Source organism: Trachinotus anak, unplaced genomic scaffold, assembly GCF_046630095.1.
Source record: "Trachinotus anak isolate AG129_WGS33_773 ecotype Australia unplaced genomic scaffold, CSIRO_AGI_Tana_v1 ptg000034l, whole genome shotgun sequence".
In the NCBI taxonomy this organism is placed as follows: Eukaryota; Metazoa; Chordata; class Actinopteri; order Carangiformes; family Carangidae; genus Trachinotus; species Trachinotus anak.
Window position 1 is genome coordinate 6,725,835 of NW_027273885.1, and position 20,212 is coordinate 6,746,046.

General features: G+C 43.2%; 1 protein-coding gene across 8 annotated transcripts in view; it reads left to right on the forward strand.

Moving 5' to 3' along the window:
• The first annotated feature begins 971 nt into the window (after positions 1-971).
• The window catches only part of fli1 (Fli-1 proto-oncogene, ETS transcription factor), a 31,526-nt gene continuing 12,285 nt past the window's right edge, over positions 972-20,212 (forward strand). The window contains exons 1-5 of one of the 8 annotated variants that reach the window (XM_071471560.1): positions 972-1,181; positions 2,940-3,051; positions 12,459-12,670; positions 12,925-13,079; positions 14,158-14,361. In XM_071471560.1, the coding sequence (XP_071327661.1) occupies positions 2,986-3,051; positions 12,459-12,670; positions 12,925-13,079; positions 14,158-14,361 (637 nt within the window). In that variant the 5' untranslated portion in view covers positions 972-1,181; positions 2,940-2,985. The other 7 variants (XM_071471554.1, XM_071471556.1, XM_071471553.1 and 4 more) reach the window with 7 other exon arrangements.

Sequence of the window (20,212 nt, forward strand, 5' to 3'; positions counted from 1 at the left end):
CAGGCTCTGTAATGCAAAAAAAAAAAAAAAAAAAAAAAGTTACAGGCGACTTCTCTGTTTCACTTCGGTGGCTCTGCGTGAAATAGCGACCTTGATGAGGCTATAAAATGCTATGCTTGGGCGGCTTTCCTCACCGTGAATTGCCCCACATCCTTTGGTGGGACTCTTTGGTCGAAGCTGAGGGCAGCAAAGTGAAGGAAATGAAGTTAGTGAACTGAGTGGGGTCAACTGAGCAGGAAAAGACAAACCTGCTGCGGAGGAACTGGTGCTGCTGTTGTATTCCTGCGGGAGCTGTCACCGTGAGGACAGGCAGGGACGTCAGTGAGCGTCTGCGCAGAAACTCCAGGACAGATGCTGGTCGTTCAAATGAATCACACACATTAATAATAATAATAGTAATAATAATAATAATAATAATAATAATAATAAGAGGAAGAAGAAGAAGAAGAAGAAGGAAAAGAACTGATATTTGGCTTTAACCGGAGGGAATGATGGTCTGCAAAGCATAACATTTAGAAGGGCGACTGTTCAGAAACTCACTCAAGTTTTATCCTTTTGAATGATAATCTATTAGTTTCTGAACATTTGTCACATGGAAAAATTATTTCTGTAGTTATAGCTGAACCCAACTGAACCCCAGCGTTTTTCATGTGAGAGGATACATGATCAAATTTTCGTGGATGAAAAGTGTTGTTTTTGCGGTGATGCTTGTGGTGCATGTGAGCCTCTTTGACTCTTCACAGCAGTTCACCCACATGTGTCCCTGCGGCTGGGATGCGTGTGCAAATAAATACTAATAACAAATAAAAACAAGCTCAAAACCGTCTAAAAACAAAATACATATCTTTTACATATTCAACGACGCCTCTCTCCACCAGAAGACTTTGTAAAGCAGATTTATGACGTTCTTTCTCTCTCTGCTTTCCCCTCATTTCATGGTTCAGTGGCCTCACACGGCAGGCAAGGGGAGGTTTTCTCTCGCTGCTCATTGGTCGCGGCTCTCCCATCTCAGGAGCATTTCCATTCATACACCCGGCGCTCCTTTTCAGCCCCTTTCAAAATAACTCACTGTCATCATCATTGGGAAAAAACGGGCTTTGCCTGGACGGGACTAATTATTTAGAATTGGAGCAGGAGTGATTCGATCGAAAGAGATCAAGCGACCAACACGGAAACGACAGGTGAGTGTGAAAAATAGCTAAAGCGGATTTTTGCGTTTGCTGAAGTCCTGCGCACTCTGCAGCGTAGGTGTGCGTGAAGGAGGACGGTAACTCATAATCAGCACTAATTGTTTTATTCGCTGTGACCGATGCACAGACTGGCTGTAGAAAAGCAGCAGATTGAGCCTCAATAGATGCCAAAATAAAAAAAAAAAACGAAAAAATAAAAAAATGCACGTTTCGAAATGACTGCGACAGTGAAATGAAACTGCAGCCTCCATCTCAATTCTCGTTCATGTTTGTGTGTTATTGCATCAGACTTGTTATTGAACGTTTTGCCTTATTCGAGGTCTGAGTTAAGTCTGACTTTCGCAGTCGAAAAACACTCACTCACTCCGTCTCAGCCTCACTTTAGGGGAGTCTATAGGTAAAAGGGAGGGGGTGGAATGCGTATTAGCTGAAAATCAGTTGGCTCTCGTTTATGATGGATAACAGCAAGGTAAGATGCTTAAAATGTAACACTAGAGGGGTCCCGGCCCACGGGGCTGTCTCGGAGGAAGGTTCACGCCGTTATTCACCAGTCCTCCTCAGCCTTAATTGGCTGCAGATGCGGGATCCTATGCTCCTTTTACCGCGTAGAAATTGGATGCATTTGGGGAACTTTATGAGGCGAGCCCTACTTTTGCCTGCAGGAGCTGAGAAGACAAAAAAAAAAAAAAAAAAGGCCCCATACAAGTATTTAAACCGTGCCACGTTCAAGTATGACTCCCCCTCCCTCTTTTTTTTTTTTGGCTAATTTATCATAGGGCAGGAATTCAATGCGCAAAGAAACTTCATCAGAAACGTGAAATTGCGCAGTAAAAAAGAGATATGGTGGTGCTATTAAACCCCCTCCGCTTTTATTTTTTATTTTTTACTTTCTTTTTATGTTGCATCTCCCTGTCAGGTATTGGCTTAAGATCACACAGGCCTGTGATCTGCATCCACCACTAATTATCCTGTAATGCACAATCGGAAAAGGGTTCACGATTGTATATTTATAATCCCGACAGGTCAGAGCATGCATGCTACTGAGCAGCAGAGAGATGTCCCATAGGCCTTGTTAAGATATGTTGAACTTTAATGGCGCGTCCTGGATGCCATTATACAGGTCCATATACGTTAATTTGCTTTATCACACAGTCCATATAACAGCCGTTTGTGATGGTATATGCCACTACCTTCCTAGTAATTGCACAGGGAGGGAAGGGCTAAAGACACCGTCCTCTAAGTGCCCTTTCACCCTAGACTTTGTAAGCTGCACTTATTAAAGCGAAAAGTGTTTCAATATGTGGTAAGCTTTAGGGGGAAAACGTGATGGGGGTTGGGATGAGGCCCCCTTTTTCTTCATGCAGCCCAGCTCCGATTGGGCGACTCGGAGTAATTCATTCATGTTACCAGTAGGTTAGGGGTGTAATTTTCATTTGTTGGTGTTGTTAATGTATGGGCAGCTGTAATTAAAACCTGCCCACATCTAATACCACTGACCACTGCTGAAAGAAGGAAAAAAAATGAATGAATGAATGAAGGCATTATATGTGCACTTAGGCATACAGGGGGCCATTAAGCAAATTTCACTTAACCTTTATTTTGGTGGAAGTGGTAACCTATGGGTGCCCTTTGTGGAGGTTCACAAAAACAACAAGGCTAATAATAATAATAATAATACTAATAATAATAATAATGACAAGAAGAATGTTATTAAGTAATGAGTGATTGTCTATGTTTTCCTTTTCTCAGGGCCCACTGGACACTGAGCACCCTTGGGCCTGTCTGTCAAGTAGACATGTTTCAAACTGTCCCTGACACGTCGTCTTACGTCAAGGTAAGACACCACCGTCTCTTCGATCAGGTAATGTTGGCGGGACAAAGTGGGGTCCTTTCATTTCTTATGACTCTGGCTGAAAAAAAAAAAAAAAAACACGCATGAGCAACCCAAACCCCCCTGCACCATTATTATCCTACTTCAACTCAGTGGACGTGATGCGATGATGAGCTTCGCTTTTTTGCATTAGAAACGAGTAGAATGAATTATTTCCTCTGCATTTCCTCCTGATTTTATATGAATAGAACTTGTTCAGAATGTCATTGCAACATTTCATGATAAGTTTGACACCTTGTGCCAGGCCTGTTGCATTTGAATGGGGCCGTATTTCTCCTTGTAGTTGAAAATGACTGCATGTTGACGCTCTGGCTCTGGTATGTTCTATCCGAATATCGATTTGATTTTTTTAATTAATTTATTTTTTTTGCCCTCGATCCAAGAACTGCTTCTGTTATGGCTCATTATCATGATTGACGTCATGAACATCTCTCTCTCTCTCTCTCTCTCTCTCTCTCTCTCTCTCTCTCTCTGCCACAGTCCTGAGAATGTAAATAAAGCAAACAGCGCACATCTGGTTTTCACATATAATCTGCATCGTGCCACATATGGCGCAGACCCTGCATTTCTGCTGCATTTCTGAGGCGCTCCAGCCATGAAATGTCTCTTCTTGATATAAGACCACATAGGCTAAATGCCCCACATGATGTTCAATGTGCACTTTGCTCGCACTTATCTCCGTCAATCTGGGTGGTTGCGTGACATGGTTTGCTCATACCATAATAATATACCGTGGGTGACTTCTCGGATTTTGCCTCATTAAAATGAGCCATTATGCAGAGGCGAGCCCGGTGATATCTCCATAATCAAGGTATTTTTCCAGGGGCGACTTGCTAATGTTTTGAAGACTTATTCCCCCTTTGAATAAGGCCTCTTTTCATCCAGGCGCAGCGTTTGTGCCACTGCGGAGAGACTCGGCAGAACAATTCCTGATTTGTTGTGAGGTTGAGTTGAATGGCAAGGAATGTTTTGGGAGAAAATATGCTTTTAAAATGAGTCTCTCTGCTCCCTAAAATAAAGAGGACAGGAGGCCGGTGAAGGAGGAAAAGAGGTTAGGGGGGACCTGGGCAAAGGAAGGCGAGTTAACTTCCAATTTTACAGTTCTCGCATCTCATAGCTTCTTTGATTTGCTGTGGAAATGCAGCCTAGATTATTTGTTTGTTCTGATTCCAATACTGTTCTTTTTTTTTTTTTTTTTTTTGTTAATTCTGCCTGGATGGAGGGTTAGCGTGTACTCTTTTTTTTTTGCGTGCAAATGCTGCGCTCTCTTACTCACACACTTAGGGAGATATTGGTCAGAATGTGGCACGCCTCAATACAAAATTTAAAAGAAATATCCCTCATTCAAGCGAATCCACGGCGCAGCATTTGGTTTTGTTTGGTTAAGGCCAGGCGAGACTGGAACTCTCCAATAAAAATAAATCTCAAATTAATTATGGCCTGGAGCGAGGGGCCAGACAGTTCGTGCTTATGTGCGCTGCAGACTGCGCTTTTCGCCCTCAGTATTTTGACTCGGGCTGTCTTATAGCCCCAGAGAAGGAATGATCTGAATACAAGTCTGCAGTCTAATAAACAGCAACTTTAAGCAGGCTCACATGGACTGGGACTGTTTCTTCATTGTAATAACAGTCCACCGAAAAGTTTCTCACAACACTCAGAAAAAAAAAAAACACACACACACATTTCCCCACTGCAGAGTGAGTTTCCAATGTGCATGCAAAAATGGTTTGATACAAAGCGTCAGTAGAAAAAAAAAAAAAAAAGGATAATTTGGTCCACAAGCATGTAGATTTTTTTTTTTTTTTTAGAAACAAATACCAAACGTTGGCATGAAGCAGAACTTACTCCCCACCACCCTTCAGTTTATTTCCTCTTTATATCTCCCCCTTTGACTGACTTGTTTTCACTTGTTGAGCCTGTGTGACAAATAAAAGCCTCAATACTCACTGTTGTCTCATGCATGACATTTAACTCCATACTCCAAATCTTAGTGGAACTTTGAGCTAAAGAAGAAAGGATGGGCCTAACAATCGAAAGGCTGCTGAACATAAAGTCTCCATAGTGTCCGCCCACATCTGGCTTGTTGCCCCAGCGGAGAGACAGAGGAGCTACTGGCTCGTGGTGTAAGGGCAGAAATGTCTGGCTGTCTAGTTCCAGCGTCAAGCCAGATGTTCTGTGGTTCACTGTGTAAACCAACTTGCATCTGTTTATTGGCCTTCCAAAATGTTTGTTACCGCTGTATTCATTATGGTCTTGGTAGGTCCTGGACCCCTAGTCCTCCTAATCAGCTTTATGACTGGGGTGGCGGGTATTTCAACACAGAGAGGGAGTAATGTTGTCTAATGGTTTAGTGTCATTTGAAAAGCATCCTGTAAATTCCATAACATTACATCTCAGCTATTTACACAACCTAAAGTGATCATGGCCTCTACAGAGGAGTGGAGGGTAAACTTAACTTGTTTATTAATGGAAACTGGTGACATCAATCCAAAGAAGCACATCACAGTGCCATAATAGCAGGAGGGGGTATTTTAAGATATGTCTTTGTATTGGTGGTCATAAAGCTCCGTAAGGGGAACCACCAACTCAAGGTTACAGCTTAAGCACCTCTTTAATTTGTCACTTTATCAGCGGCATCAGTCACATAAAATGTGACCATCTCAAACCCACGAACACAGGAATGTAGAGTCGAAAAAAAGAGACCAAACCAGTCACTGAAGAGTTAAACAAGGTGTCTCCCTTAATTACACGAGTCTGAACTGGCCTCAGGCAGGAGAAGCCTTGACCCTTAGCAGGATCCAGATGTGGTGGTCCCAAGGGTGGGGGCCCACAGCCCCACCAGACCCCCGAGTCGAAAGCAGACAGGCCGGCCCTGCTGTCAGTCGTCGCGGCGGCGTGGGCCGCAGAACCCCAACACTGCAAGAAATATTCACCATCATTTCAGCTCTATCGTATTAGGCCTGTGTTGTTAAACATTATAAAAACAGCCAGTGTAATGAAATACATTCACTTTGGTCCAAAGTAAAGTCTTAAGCTTTTTTATTCTTACAATCAAATGTGGTTTTCTTGATACTGATTGAATGATCAGATTTTTTCCAAACTATATAAACTTGTTTAAAAATCCCTGAAGCGACTACAATAGTACAAACTGGGTTAAAGTAGGCTATTTTTAAGGCTCTAAGTCTAAATTACCTACTTTCTAGATTTATATCTTTCATTTGTCTTCAATAAAAAAAAAAAAACACCAACACTGAAATGCTGAATGTGGCAATAAATTTGTGAAAATGGACGTTTCTTGCAGTGTTATTGGCCTGGACCAGTTCAGAGCTGGCTCCATGTCTAGCATCTGCACTAAAATTATGCTTGAATTGATGAGGGCAATTTCACAGGGTAGACGAAAAGAAAAAAAAATACCTATGTGGGGGTGGGGATTAGAGGATTTCTATTTTTTTCCTCTTTTTTTTGGCTCAGGCGAGTGGAGAGAGAAACCTTGGAATAACAATAGCAAAGTCAATGCATAATAATAGGTTAATAACAAAAATAATATATTTGTGTTCGTTTTGTTGAGGCTGCATCTCATCCATTCAGTCCTGCGCTGAGCAGCAGACGCACATGTGTAGAGCAGACCCGCAGACTATAGTGCGGTTAGGAGCTGAATGCTTGGATTTTTATTAATGGTGTCTCAGGAAAACTTCACAGACAGCTGTAACTAAAAAGACAAGGTTGCAACAGCTCCTGCCGTAGGTGTTCACCTTTCTCTGCTGCCTTGATTTAGAGCCCCACCAGCGGCAGCTATAGGTCCGAGAGAAACATCTGCTCACAAAGACCAACTTTATTCAGTGTATCACTTTCGCTGTGAAATGCAGAAGAAAACAGAAAATGTGTTGATTTACAGAAGGATGGAGGCACGGCCAGATGCGAGTGTGAAGTGTAGGCGTGAACTAAAAGCGCTCTAAAACACGGGATCACATAAGTTATAGTGTCCAGTGACAGCAAAACCTCAGTCCAGACAAACCTGAGGAAAATGTGTGCAGAAATAATTCATAAGCTGGATGAATAGTAAACCCCTCCACGCCATCTGTGCCATTACTGGGAAAGCAAAACACACAACACTATTCTACAGCAGGCTACACACGGCAATGGCTGTGCACGACTCAGGCAGCCATCCTGTAAATATTTCCGAACAGAAAAACATAACAGCGGAGCGAACACTCAATTGTTTTCCCTGCTTATCTCCCTGGGACAGTATCCTGCTTTTTTGAAGGCAGGGCTTTCGGTGACACACAGCTTCCTTCTCAACCTTCTCAACAGTGGTGACTTCACTTCCCAAATTTAGAGGAAAGAAAAAACTCAATCCGGTAAAAGTGTCTCTTTCTCTCCGCCACATACCGGGGGCTGGAATTAATTCAGGAGCGTGTCATGTTTGGGATATTGTCGGGGTCCGCTGAAAATTGCGCAAAATGGACGGAACTATTAAGGTAAGGGTGGAGAACGGGGTGTATGAGTTTGTGGGAGACTGCTTTTTCGGAGTTGCGCCTCCTTTTTTTAAGCAATGGGTTGAAATGCCCCTCTGTGTAGGTCTGTGAGCAGGGACCTCCAATCTGACGACGATGAGCGGCTTTTTTCTCTTGGTCTGAAAGCGGTAACCAGATTTCCTTCTTTTTCTTCTTTCTTTGAAAGTATCCCTTGTCCCTTTTCAATAAGATGCCTGGTTGTGAGGATACGCTACGGTGTGGATTTAAGGCTAAATCAGAATCACGCTTTGGATTTTGGGGACCAAGCGCACATTTACGCACGTCTGGAAAGACACAAAGGAGTGGCTATTTGTTTCAGATAAGGCGCTGTAAACTGTGATTTCATATATGTATAAGAAATCCACGATTTGGTTTAGTCTGGGAAGCGGAGATTGAGCAATAGCTCTGACTGGATGTAGCGCTGGATACGATGTGTCGAGCTGCGCAACAGCGGTGTGGCACATCGCCCGGCTCGGTCCGAAGATCCAGTCGTGGGTCAAAAAAACAGTGATGATTCGATGTTTGAAAAAGAAACAATCTTTCTCTGTGTGTAGCTGTTGATTGTTGTAAGTGCTTTCTCTCCGTTACCGGACAGAGAGTTTTGTCAAAGTGTAAGGAAAACTGTCATTTGGCAACTTCATGCGGTAACTGCACAGTTTGCAACACTTTAAACCACAAGGCTTCACAATGATAACTTGGCTTGTACTTATATAGTTACACAACTATTTTGAAATGGTATGTTGGTAGTCAAGAGCGCTGGTCTACATTAACATTGGCTACTGGCCCCCGACAGTCAAATTCCAGATGTATTATGGCTGCAGCCACCAGATGTTGAATGGCAAGTCCCTATTAGTTCACTCTGCCATGCGTCCATGAGTCTGTGTCCTCTGGTTAACGAGTCTAAGCTCAGAAGAATGCGGCATCTGCATTTGCTGTTATTGTTGCTGAAAAGTGATGGGACTTATTTTCTTTTGGAAATTTAAAGTAGCTGGTTTGTGGCGGCTGGGTGTGGTGTGAGTCTTGGAGGAGTGTAAACGTTGGCCAGACAAAAATGTCAGGCTGCATATATAGTCACTTTGAATCCCGTCCTTCACAGCGCTGTGAGTGTTTTGTTGTGCACTGGGAATGAATGCCATAGGCCTACTATGGGGGGACAGCCTGGATGTCTGTAACAAAGCAAGAAGTTGTGTGAATTAATGTAATCATAATTGAATCCCTGGGTGTAAATGACTGGCTGTGAGCTGCATTCATGCTCGCTAAAAGAAAGGAAGGGCTCTCTAGCCATGAGAGCTTCCCGTCCTACACAATCTTTTCCTGACAGGTTTCCTCTTCCTTCTTAAACAAAAGACAGGAATGCCCCCCCCACCTCCAACCCCCCCCACATACCCCGGGTGGCCACCGCTTAGATGGCTGTGTGTGAACACCAAGCAGACACACGTTTGGATGTTGGAGCTCTTTCATATATATCCAGTCTGCTCCAGACACGTCGTGACGCACTTGGAGAGATAGACTTGGCTGATGTAAACAGAACAGAGGTGGCTCCCAGCAGGTGTCACACTCACACAATGCTTACAACGGGACTTGCAGCTTCACAGCTGAGCTTTGATTTATTTGATGTTTCCCCCTCCAACTACTTTGTCTGTGGCACTGTAGACAGATATATGGCACAATTAGAATTCAGATCCTTTAAAAAAATATATTTTCCAATCCAAAGACTAAATGTTTTTATTTCTGAAGCTTTCCTCAGCAGAAGTTCATCTGTAGTGCTCAAAAGTGGCACTTCACCATTTCACAAATTATCTGTGGACATTGTGAGATAGACAAAAAAAAAAAAAAAAAAAAAAAAAAAACAGTAACCGCCTGTAGCCCTCACTGGTCTATGTGTGTGTTCCTCTCAGATACTGGAAAGAAAACACAGCAAATTGGCACTGCTCTGTCATCCTTTCAGCGTCTCTTCATGAGCGTGGCAAGCTCCTATTTTTAAAAAACCCTCTTGCAATCTTAATACGCACACACCACTTGCCAATCATGGTTTCAATTGCACAGGCTGATATGTCACTGTAAATATAACGTGTAACAGTCAAAATAGGCGACTGAGCCCTTATCTGGCTGTAGTGAGACATTCCCTCACTCTTTTACACTTTATCATCCACAGACGAGCTGCTGTGCTGTGCTCAGATAGTGAGTCCGGCTGCCAGTGTTCAGACTATGATGGATCCACTGATGAAATCATTGGAAAATCTAATTCTGGCGAGATGGTTAATGCTTCTAGAGAGGTTCTGCTTTTTTTATCATACCGTTAACCTTAAGAGAAGTTCTTTTGGAAATCTCTAGAGTTTGTTTTGTGTTTGTTGTATGGCTATTTCTGACTGTGGGAAGAGAAATTAAATATATTGCCTGATATTTCTCTCAGTTTGGCTTCATAAGGAGTTGTCAGTTCACATCATCATATTATTAAAACAGAATATACTTGCATTTTTGTTCAGAATATTCACAAAAGAAGATTGAAACTTAGCCATAAAACATTGCAAATCTTTTTATCCTTACTTTACAGCCAGGTACCAAGGCTGTGGCATTACAACAGAGGGCACTATGGTGTCAGTTCAATTCTGAACACTTTTCCTCAGCAAAGGTCGCTATAACTTCTGGAAATAAATTGTACAGAGCAAAGCCTTCATCTTGAGATCAATCTGTCTGTAAAGCAGCAATTATTTCAACTGCAGCAATGAAAAAGTGGACAGTTACAATTTGAGTATATGGTCAAAATGTACAGTAGATCAAGCATTGGTATAGAGGTGCTCATAATCAAAAATACTGTAATCAAATACAGTAACTTTCTTGCTGATGTTTCTTGTTTGAGAACTCTGGTTTACTCCACAAATGCCACATCATTTCTTTCACAGTCACTTTGTTTCTGTATATAATGTATAAATCAGTTATAACTGCCATTAAAGACACCCTGGTTGTGATTACTGTGGTTGAAGGACATGTTAGTATGTTGTATTTTTCAAATCATTGTCAAAATAGAGTTGGAAAGAGAGCATCCTTGACAATTAATAGTCACTCTAGTGTTTTTGTGCATATACTGTATATACCACAAACATATTATAGTCTATGTCCATGTGTGCCGATGCAAGCGCTCACTGCAAAAAGAGACATTTGTCATTCCAACAGGCAGAAGTGAAGACTTTTTACTCGCATGAAATGTCTTAGGAAGGAATGGCACTGAAGTTATGTGAGATCAGGAGGATTTTCTGTTTCATAAAAGTAACATTTTCGAGAATGCAAACGACATGTTGGAAATATTGATCAATGAATATCAAGTAGCATTTACCCCCTGAAGCAGATATGTGGCATTTTGGAATGAAATAATTCAGTCCCTGGGGATTAGACACGTCTCGGTCTAAGCTGTGCCATCAGATCCTATCAGATCCAGATGTGCATCAGACCTGAGCCTAATCCTCAGCAGAGGCGTATGACTGTAATGATTTCACTTGATATTCTGACTTGTTGTTTTTTTTGTGTGTGTTTGTTTCTTTGATTGTTTTTAACAATGATGGATGGAGTGTTTAAAACAAAGGCTGACTCATCAAGTCATTGTGAAGCAGTTCCTTCATTCCGAGCCAGCTAAAAGTTATTGCCTGGCGCAGGTCTGAGATGGTGACATTGCCCGATTCACTGTTCATTATCAAACACTAAGTGGTGACATATGCATGTTAAAATGTTACCCATCAAGTGCATAATACAAGCTTTACTTCCAAGACATTACACGAGGAGCATGTTGAAACCATGTAATGTCTTGGCCAGCCCTGAGTTTCTGCGTTTGTTTTCTTTAATAAACTTACATTGCTCCAGCTGAGCCACAGCAGAGGGGTCAGTGTAGCCGTGACCCCCCCTGCTTCTGTTGAGTCTTCAGCTGTGGAGGGAAGCCCAAGGCCCAGACAAGACAGACACATCAGGGCCTGACGGGGGATTTTTGTGTCCAGTGAAGTTAAGAGGATACTGATAAGAGGCGAGAGAGAACGATTACACAGCCAGCAATCTGGGAAATTTCTTTGGATACTGTTGTGATGTCAGTATGAGACATAAATGTGAGATTCCTAATATAAAAAAAAAAAAAAAACATTTCTTGTTTTGTTTGTTTAACATTTAATGGCTCATTAATTGTAAAAAAAAAAAATCCATTCCCGAATAGATTATATGTTAGTAAACCAATACGTTGGATGCGCCCAATCTTACAACCCTGTCTTACTCCACTGTGGGCATGATTGAAGTCATCCTAACATCAACAGGAAACAACAGTTGCTACATGGGCTGTGTACACAAACCACTTAGGATGCCAGACTGTGATATGACCCATAACTGCACATAATTACTGTAAACAGAAATACACAAGAGACTGAAAAATTGACATCACAAATTTCTGGGTAGTGTCAAACGAGTGACTGATCTTGTATCTGCTCATGAGTTTCAGTGTATTCTAACCATTCCTAGTGGATGACTGTATCCTCCCACTCTTAAAGGAATAGTTGGACATTTTGGGGAAATATAACATAGGTAACACTCTTATATCGGTTAAATATGAAGTTAAAGCCAGGAGGCAGTTAGTTTAGCTTAGCACAAAGAAAGAAGGGGGAAACAACTAGCCTGGCTCTGGACAAAGCTCTTTAATGAACATATTATATATCATGTTACATCTAATTCTCAACAAGAAAAACAAATGACAGTTTTCCCCCAAAATGTCCAACTATTCCTTTAAAGCCCCATGATATGATGGCTGTATATGATCTGTACTGAATTTAGTCACATATTCTCACTTGTTAAGTGAATCAATTACTAAGTATTTGCTCCTTCCACCTCCAGGAGGCGCTATCAGTGGTGAGTGAAGACCAGTCCTTATTTGAGCCTCCATACGCTGCTGCTGCCCCTCTCCCCAAGACAGAAATGACTGCATCTGGCACACAGGACTACGGCCAGACCCACAAAATCAACCCTTTACCCCCCCAGCAGGAGTGGATCAACCAGCCAGTGCGGGTCAATGTCAAGAGAGAATATGAGCACATGAATGGATCCAGGTATGGCACGACAGCCACTTCCTGCCTCTTATGTTCGTCAGTGTTGTGTGAAATATACATATTTTTTAAATATAAATTTCTTTGCCACAACTAAGTTTCACTTCTGCCTCTAATCTTTGATATACTTGGCTCTGGGAACTGCTCGGCTTAAATATCCTGTGCCAAAGTCAATGACTAGAAAAGAAAACCAACAACACCCAATTTATCTGCTGATAATATTTTTACTACTTACTTGTATGTGTGTGTTTGTGTAGCAGGGAGTCTCCAGTGGACTGCAGTGTGGGTAAATGCAATAAGCTGGTGGGGGGTAACGACACTTCTCAGATGAGCTATGGAAACTACATGGATGAGAAGAACGCCCCTCCCCCCAACATGACCACCAATGAGCGTAGAGTCATTGTACCTGCAGGTAAGAATAGCTATGTGACCACCAGTGTAAAGCAGTACATAATAAAAAGAAATCACACCCGATATGAGATGAATGATGATAACTACTCATAAAGGAGTGTATCTGTATATTCACTGCATATTTATAAAGGTTCAAATTGTACCAGGTGTTTCTCCTGCGCTGCTGCTGCTGTGAGTTCAGACAGAATCGCTCCTCTCTTTTGGTATCATTTTGCCAATGCTGTAAATGTTTTATGAGTCCCACTCTTTATTCACCCACTTCATGGTGTAAAGCATTGTTCCAGGGTTTTACATCACCCGTGGGAGCACGGCTGAATGCGTGCAGGTAGAGATGTCAGTTCGTCTGCCAGACCTATATATTTCTTCACTGTTTTTACAAATTTGATTTTTTTAATATGCAGAATAATACAGTTCAGGGAGCTACAAGTGCAGTTTCGGGGTTAAGGCCTTTAATTTTAATGCGTAAGTTGATTATCTTGTTACACATGAGTCCGAGAGCCAGAGGGAATGGCTGTGTTTTCCCAAAAAATGAGCACATGTAATTCATTTAATTAAAATCGAATCGAGCCCTGGTAGATTTTCCATTATAAAGGCTATTCGAGTGTTAGTACTAAACTGATGCAAAAGGCCACTCATCTATCAACCTAATAGGAACGCCACATGGAGGCCACTCCTAAACCACAAGTGGTAAGTTTGGGGTTTGGTTTTCCAACTTGGTTGTGCAGTATATCAGACTTGGGTCAAGTAGAACTTGAAAATACTTTGTATTTAGCTTAAACAAAGCAAAACATACTACAAAGTATCACACAGGAAGAGATTTCAAAATATTATCCTAAAGATGATTTAACTGTAACCTAATAGGAGTCAAGCACAACCAATTCATATGGTTACAATAGGACAGAGAATATTTACAACTTGCTAAGCAACGTCTGCTGCTGATATAAAATTCTGCTTCCAATTTGTTCATTTCTCCCCCTCCTTTCACCTTCGTGAGACACTCCCAGCTCTGTCTCCCCTGCTGTCCGTTCACAATTTATCATTTCACATTCAATACAGTTCTCAATGCTGTCTTCCCGCAGACCCGTCGCTGTGGTCCCAGGACCATGTGCGCCAGTGGCTGGAGTGGGCCATCAAGGAGTATGGTCTGTTAGAGATGGACACAGCCATGTTTCAGAACACCGACGGCAAAGAGCTCTGCAAGATGAGCAAGGACGACTTCCTCCGGCTCACCACCGTGTACAACGCTGAAGTGCTTCTCTCTCATCTCAATTACCTCAGGGAAAGTAAGTACACTTAAGTGCAAGAATGAACAAAGGCCACTGATAATCAGTTAATGTCTTACTGGAACATATATTAGACTCCAATTTATTCATAGAAAACAGAACAGAAAAATGAAGAAAATATTGAATCATCAGCATATGGAGATTTTATTTGAAAGCCAAAGGCCAGTAATGTAGATGCACTGTGCTCTTTGTATTCTTGCATGCTGACTGTGCCTCGGCTGAAGTCTGTGCTCGCATGCATCTTTGCCAAAGAAAAGTCAAAATCAACTTTCAACCAAAACACAAGCCTCTTTTCATATACTTTTCTCTACTTCTGCATGAAAGGAGAGAGTGAAAAAATGCCAAACCCAGGCAAACAACATGACACTTTTTTTTTTTTTTTGTCACCGCACCATATTCACATTACCATCAATAAACAATGAAATTGCTTTTACTGGAAACTAATTTCTCCATAATGTCTACCCAGTACCGCGCAAAGCTTTGGAAACCAAGATGGTTTCTTTCCCCTCTCAAGATAACCATCTACTGCAACCCCCCCACCCCCACTACTACACTTTGCAGCGCCTTATTCCACATGGGCCACAGAAAGATGAAGCCCAGGTGCATTGCCTCAGGAATCACGCTAGGCCTGTGTGTTCAGCACAGCAAAGAAAGTTGATCTGCAATTTGCAACGGAGGCAACTAAATTTGAGCCTCTTACCTTTGAAGAGTTCCTCGGTGCAATCCTTCTTCATATGTTTCAGCGGGGGAACGCAGCCAATTTTCTGAGGCAGTATGCAAATTGCATTTCAATACAAGATGTAACATCTGGTGTGGGTATTGGTCTGAATATTCAGTAATGTCTAGTCAGACAATAGCCTCGTCCACTGTTTGCTATGAAAAAATAAGCAGATCATGAGTAATGTGATTTGGTGGACATACAGACAATTCTTTACATTCTGTACTTTCAAATAGTGAGAGCTACTTCTGCTGCGGCTGAAGAACATCATGAGACCATGCTGGGTGGAGTGACTGATGGCTCAACTAAATTTAACATTACTCCCAAAAAATTGTGATGGGCCTCAGTGTGATGTAATGGGAACTGTATTTTGTGGGTGTCAACAGTTTTCTCTGTGCACAGCGTCTGGGCAGAGAGGGATGCTTGTCATGAGTATAACAGCCTCATTGTGTAGCACTGCAGCGGGTGGATCTGTCTGACCGCCACTGGGCACACTCCGCAGAGCAGTTTTCATTATGGCCACTGGCTGCGGGACTTAGCCACGGCTTAGGCGTGCTGCACCACGACTCTGCCCGATGCTGTCCTTTTTTTGATTTAGACCTTGTGTGTTTTGGAGACAGAAGAGATGTCTTGGGAATCCTCTCCACTTGCCAGTTGAAATTGCTTTGGATCAGTTCCCGACAATCAAAAAGATGAATGCTCCTGTCCTGCGCCTGGACTGACTGACCTGTTTCAGGGCAGCTCTCTCAGTAGCGAGCAGTGTGTATTATTGACACTGGGAGCCTAAGGGCAAGTGAAACCATGTTAGTAAATGAACGTCTGAGGAAGACTAAGAAGGAGGAGGAGGAGAAGGAAGAGGAGGACGGCTGAGACTTCATGTAGACCCTGCAGGGCTGATGATTTGGAAACTAAAGCCGTTCTCTCTTTTCCCCCCGCAGCACAAACAAACACAATCATAGACGAGGAATAACCCCGTCCAGAAAATAGACCTCTGGCTTCACTCACGAGTACTGGAGCTGGGCCAAGCTTCCAGAATACAGAAAAAGAGAGAGGGAGGGGAAAGGCTGAGCCAAGCCCTGGAAGTATTAGTGATTACAGGTCATGTGATGTCTTCCTCCAAGCCCATTCACCAATCTTTACTATAATACCCCCCATCCTCCTCCAAAAGATGGATGGTCCACGACGGCAATGCAATTATTTCATAAACATCTGTGTGCATCGTGTGTGTTTGGTTCTGGTTATTGAACCTCTGATTAACATTCCTCAGAGTCATTAAGCCCTGGATATACACTCGGCACGGGGCAGGGAGGCACTTCCCCGCCCTACAGCCATACCATAACAAAACATTCCTGCCACGTCATGTGCAGAAATATCGTTCAGACACCCACACTGGTGCAACTGCGGGCACAATCTGAACATCTGTCTGGCTGCCCAGCTGCTTGCAGTAACAAGGGTAGTTACCCATGCATTATTTTGGCCTCATTGTTGGTCACTTATCCAGATTTTTATAAGTGATGGCCGCCCGCACCCCAATGTGCTTTCAATTTTGGGTGCAATTTGAGAATTTGTTCAAATTAGTCTGTCAGGGAGGGACCACGGACTGTTTGCTTTATCGCACCCATGTAGGTCGGTTTGATACCACATGTGCTGAAACGGAGCGGAGCAAGAAACCTCAGACAACGAGAGACTGTATCCTCCAACACACGGGGATGCAAGAGGAGAGGGGGAGAAAGAGGCAGAAATGAAAAGAGGGAAAGTAACGAGACAGAGAATTGAGAGCAGATCTGCTGTAGCTCTAAAGAAACATAACAGTAGAAAGTGGATGAAAAAAGATACCCTTGACAGCCTTTGCAGTAGTTATTTGAGGACAAGGGCAGGAGGGTGTGAGCGGGAGAAAACAGTTATAGAACGCGAGTGTTAGATAGAAAAAAAAAAAAGTCAGGGGGTGAACTATTTTTTAAAAGTGTGTGGAAACGGTCTGAGGTGGTCATGATTGAGTGCCTTTGGAGGATAGCAATAGTTCTGTTTCCCAGCTGTCGCCATTGCTTGTGTGTCTGGATGGATTTACAGTGAGGGAGTCAAGACAGAGAGAGAGAGAGAGAGAGAGAGAGAGAGAGAGAGAGAGAGAGAGAGAGAGAGAGAGATAAGTCTGGGCTTCTGCACTGCTGCTGCTCGCTCCAGAGTGGGGGACATTCTCGAGCCCTCAATAGTTTATACAGACCATAAACATCTGGGCTCGAAGGCTGAGTAGGGAAAAAGGAGGTCTGGAGAGCTCTCTCTCTTCCTCTTTCTCTCACTCTCTCACTCACTCTCTCCCCTCTTTCTCCTCTCACAACATTTTTATTGAGCTCCCCTTGCATTAGTTCTTTCAATTGGCAGATTATCACTGGTGCAGAGGGGCTCAACGGCCTGGCTCTGCGCCCTTTACTGTTAGCTGTCTGCAGTTAGCCACCATTACAGAGCGAGCAGTCTGTGGCTGCTCACTCGGCTGCCGGGACACAGACACTTAACACTACAAGAATTTATGTACATATCACATTAGCATAAGTGGAGGAGGATAATAAGTAGTTGCTAGTCATGTAAACACTGAGATGAGCTCAGCTGTAATTGAAGCTCGCTGCTTAGAGGTACATGATAATTGTACTTGGAAACCAATTGCCAGTTAAGAAAGTTGATATTGGGGAATTGTGCAGAACCCTGAAATTCAAAAATCTTTCACACTGCAATGTCTCTGCATCGCAATTACACGGTTAAGTTGAGTTAGGGGAAGATTAAGGTCATGGCAAACTGATCGGTCAGGTGTTGGGAGGTGAAAGGTAAGCAGGACTCACCACCACACCGCTGTGACACGATCTGTCTTTAAATGCCGCCCCCAGACACCTCAGCCCCTAAAATGGGACAAAGCTTATGAATGCCTTTCAGTCTGTTTGAAAGTTTGCTATAGGCCTAAACGCCCTCTGACATATCTGACAGGTTTCATGATACTTTTTTTTCGAACATACCCTGGCCCTTTAAGGTCAGGCATCTAATGCACTCGGTCAAGGTTAGGGAGGTTTCAGTGTGATAGAATAATGTATAACATAATGTTTGTAACAGATCAATTGGGTAACAACATTGGGTTGGGAGGAAGAACAGAACAGAATGTGAGACGTGTGGGTGTATAGGCGTCTGTGTTTAAAGGCACTCTTGACACAGCTGAGTAACTAAAGCAAAACAATGATTACTGTAACTGATTAGTTTGTGTTTGAGAAATTAGTAAATTAATTTAATTACTTTTTCGATCGGGAGCTTTCAGTGAGTAATTACATTTTAACTCACCCAACACTGCTGACAAACAATGTAAACTTGACAAAAGAGGCGTCAGCAGAGAAAACGCTCACATGGGTCGTTTTTGAAGGCAATGACAAATAATACTTTGTGGTTTGGAAGACCTGTTGGAAATTTTGCATGTGCACCGTGTAAGACTGACAGTTTTATCCTATAAAGCTGAAAGACGGACTTACCATTGGATGGAGACCATTTAGCCCCCTTGAGGTGGCGAGATGCCCAAAACTGGGTGACTGGGATGCTTAGTTTGTTGACAAAGCTCAGACCAAATGGTCGGGCCAATGGTATCATATAGCTCTACAGGATAAACAGCAGGGGCCCGATGGAGGTCCGTTACAATGCTGAGCAAGCCTTGGAGGATCTCTGCTAATATTATGGGCGTGCCAAGTGGAGGACTCGACCGTTTGAAAGAGCCGTCAGTCATAGGAATGACAGAAAAGAAAATTGTTTGTGGATGTTATGTAATCTAACAGACTCTGAGCAGATGTGACTGGGGAGGGAAATAGAGTGAGGGTCTTAGAAGCTGAACATTGGCCAGTCCTCCCACTGTGCTGTCAGATTACCAGGACATGTTTGTTTTCCGAGAGAGGAAGAGGCCATACAAATAAATAGGAAGCACAGCCAAGACCCCCTCCACCAAACTGTCAGCTGTGCTCTCTCTCTCCTTCTCTCTCTCTCTCTGTATGTCTCCCTCGCTCACCCCCACGCTCTCACTCACTCTCACTCTCTCCTGTACAGCAGCCCTGCATTTGTCTGTGGGATGGTTTGAGGTTTTCTCAGCAATGCTGCCTGCTTGCCTGTCTGGGTCAGCCCACATATGTGGCACACAGTAGGAAAAGGGTTAACAACCCCTTCCTCCCCTTCTCTGCCCCTTCTCTCCCTTATTTTCCTCTGTCAGTCCGTTCATCTTTCTCTTACACTTTCCCTCTCATTCCAGAGATGGTGCTCTGCTGGCTCGCTTGCCCCTGTGCGCTTACACTCTGCGTGTGGAATTATTTTTGTACGGAGAGCTGCATTTGATTGCTGAGCAGGGACCCTGCCTCATACAATGGCTCCCCTGTTCTGAGGCCCCCAGGTTTCTAAACTAGACCCAGAGCCTTGGGGGTGCCGTGGAGTAGGTAGGACTGGGAGGGGTGGGGTGTTGGGAGGTTAGAATACATTTGTTGAGCACCCCCCCCCCCCCTCTCCTGGCCACCCCCTAAAAAAACAGACCCCTAGGCTGCCACCATGGGCCCCTTCACCCCCCAATCCTACCACCAAGTGAGCTAGGTAAGAATCCTACACCAAATTTCAAGAAAAGCCCCTCACAAATTTAATTTTGTTTTTCAGCTTTTTGTTCTTTTTTCAAGTTGCTCCATTCACAAAAGGCCCCTTCCCCACTCAGCAGCTTCCCATAGCCCCGTCTTAGTGCTAAATATCGACACTACCCACGTAGTAGCTGCTCTTGTGTTTTCTCTGTGCATTTTTGGGTCTGTTTTTCCACTCGCTGATTTATGCCTGGGGGCAGCTAAAATTAAGAGAGCATTTTGGTGCCGCCCAGGGTGCCTGTGTAAGTGGAGGAATGCGGCTCAGAGTTCTGCTTCCATAAGGTGAAATGAATAGGCAGACATAAGCAGAGTCTAGCCTCCCTGACTTTATTATTAAGGAGCAGGGTTTGCCGTTAAAATGCTGACAGGCTGCAGGCTTTTTCCTTCGTTTAAAGACGTTTAAAGGGCCGTCTGTGTGCTGGCTGTGCTTTATTTGGGACTAGATTTATGTGTCATGAGTTATTTTCCTTCTGAGATTATTTTTCAAGATAAAACAGTA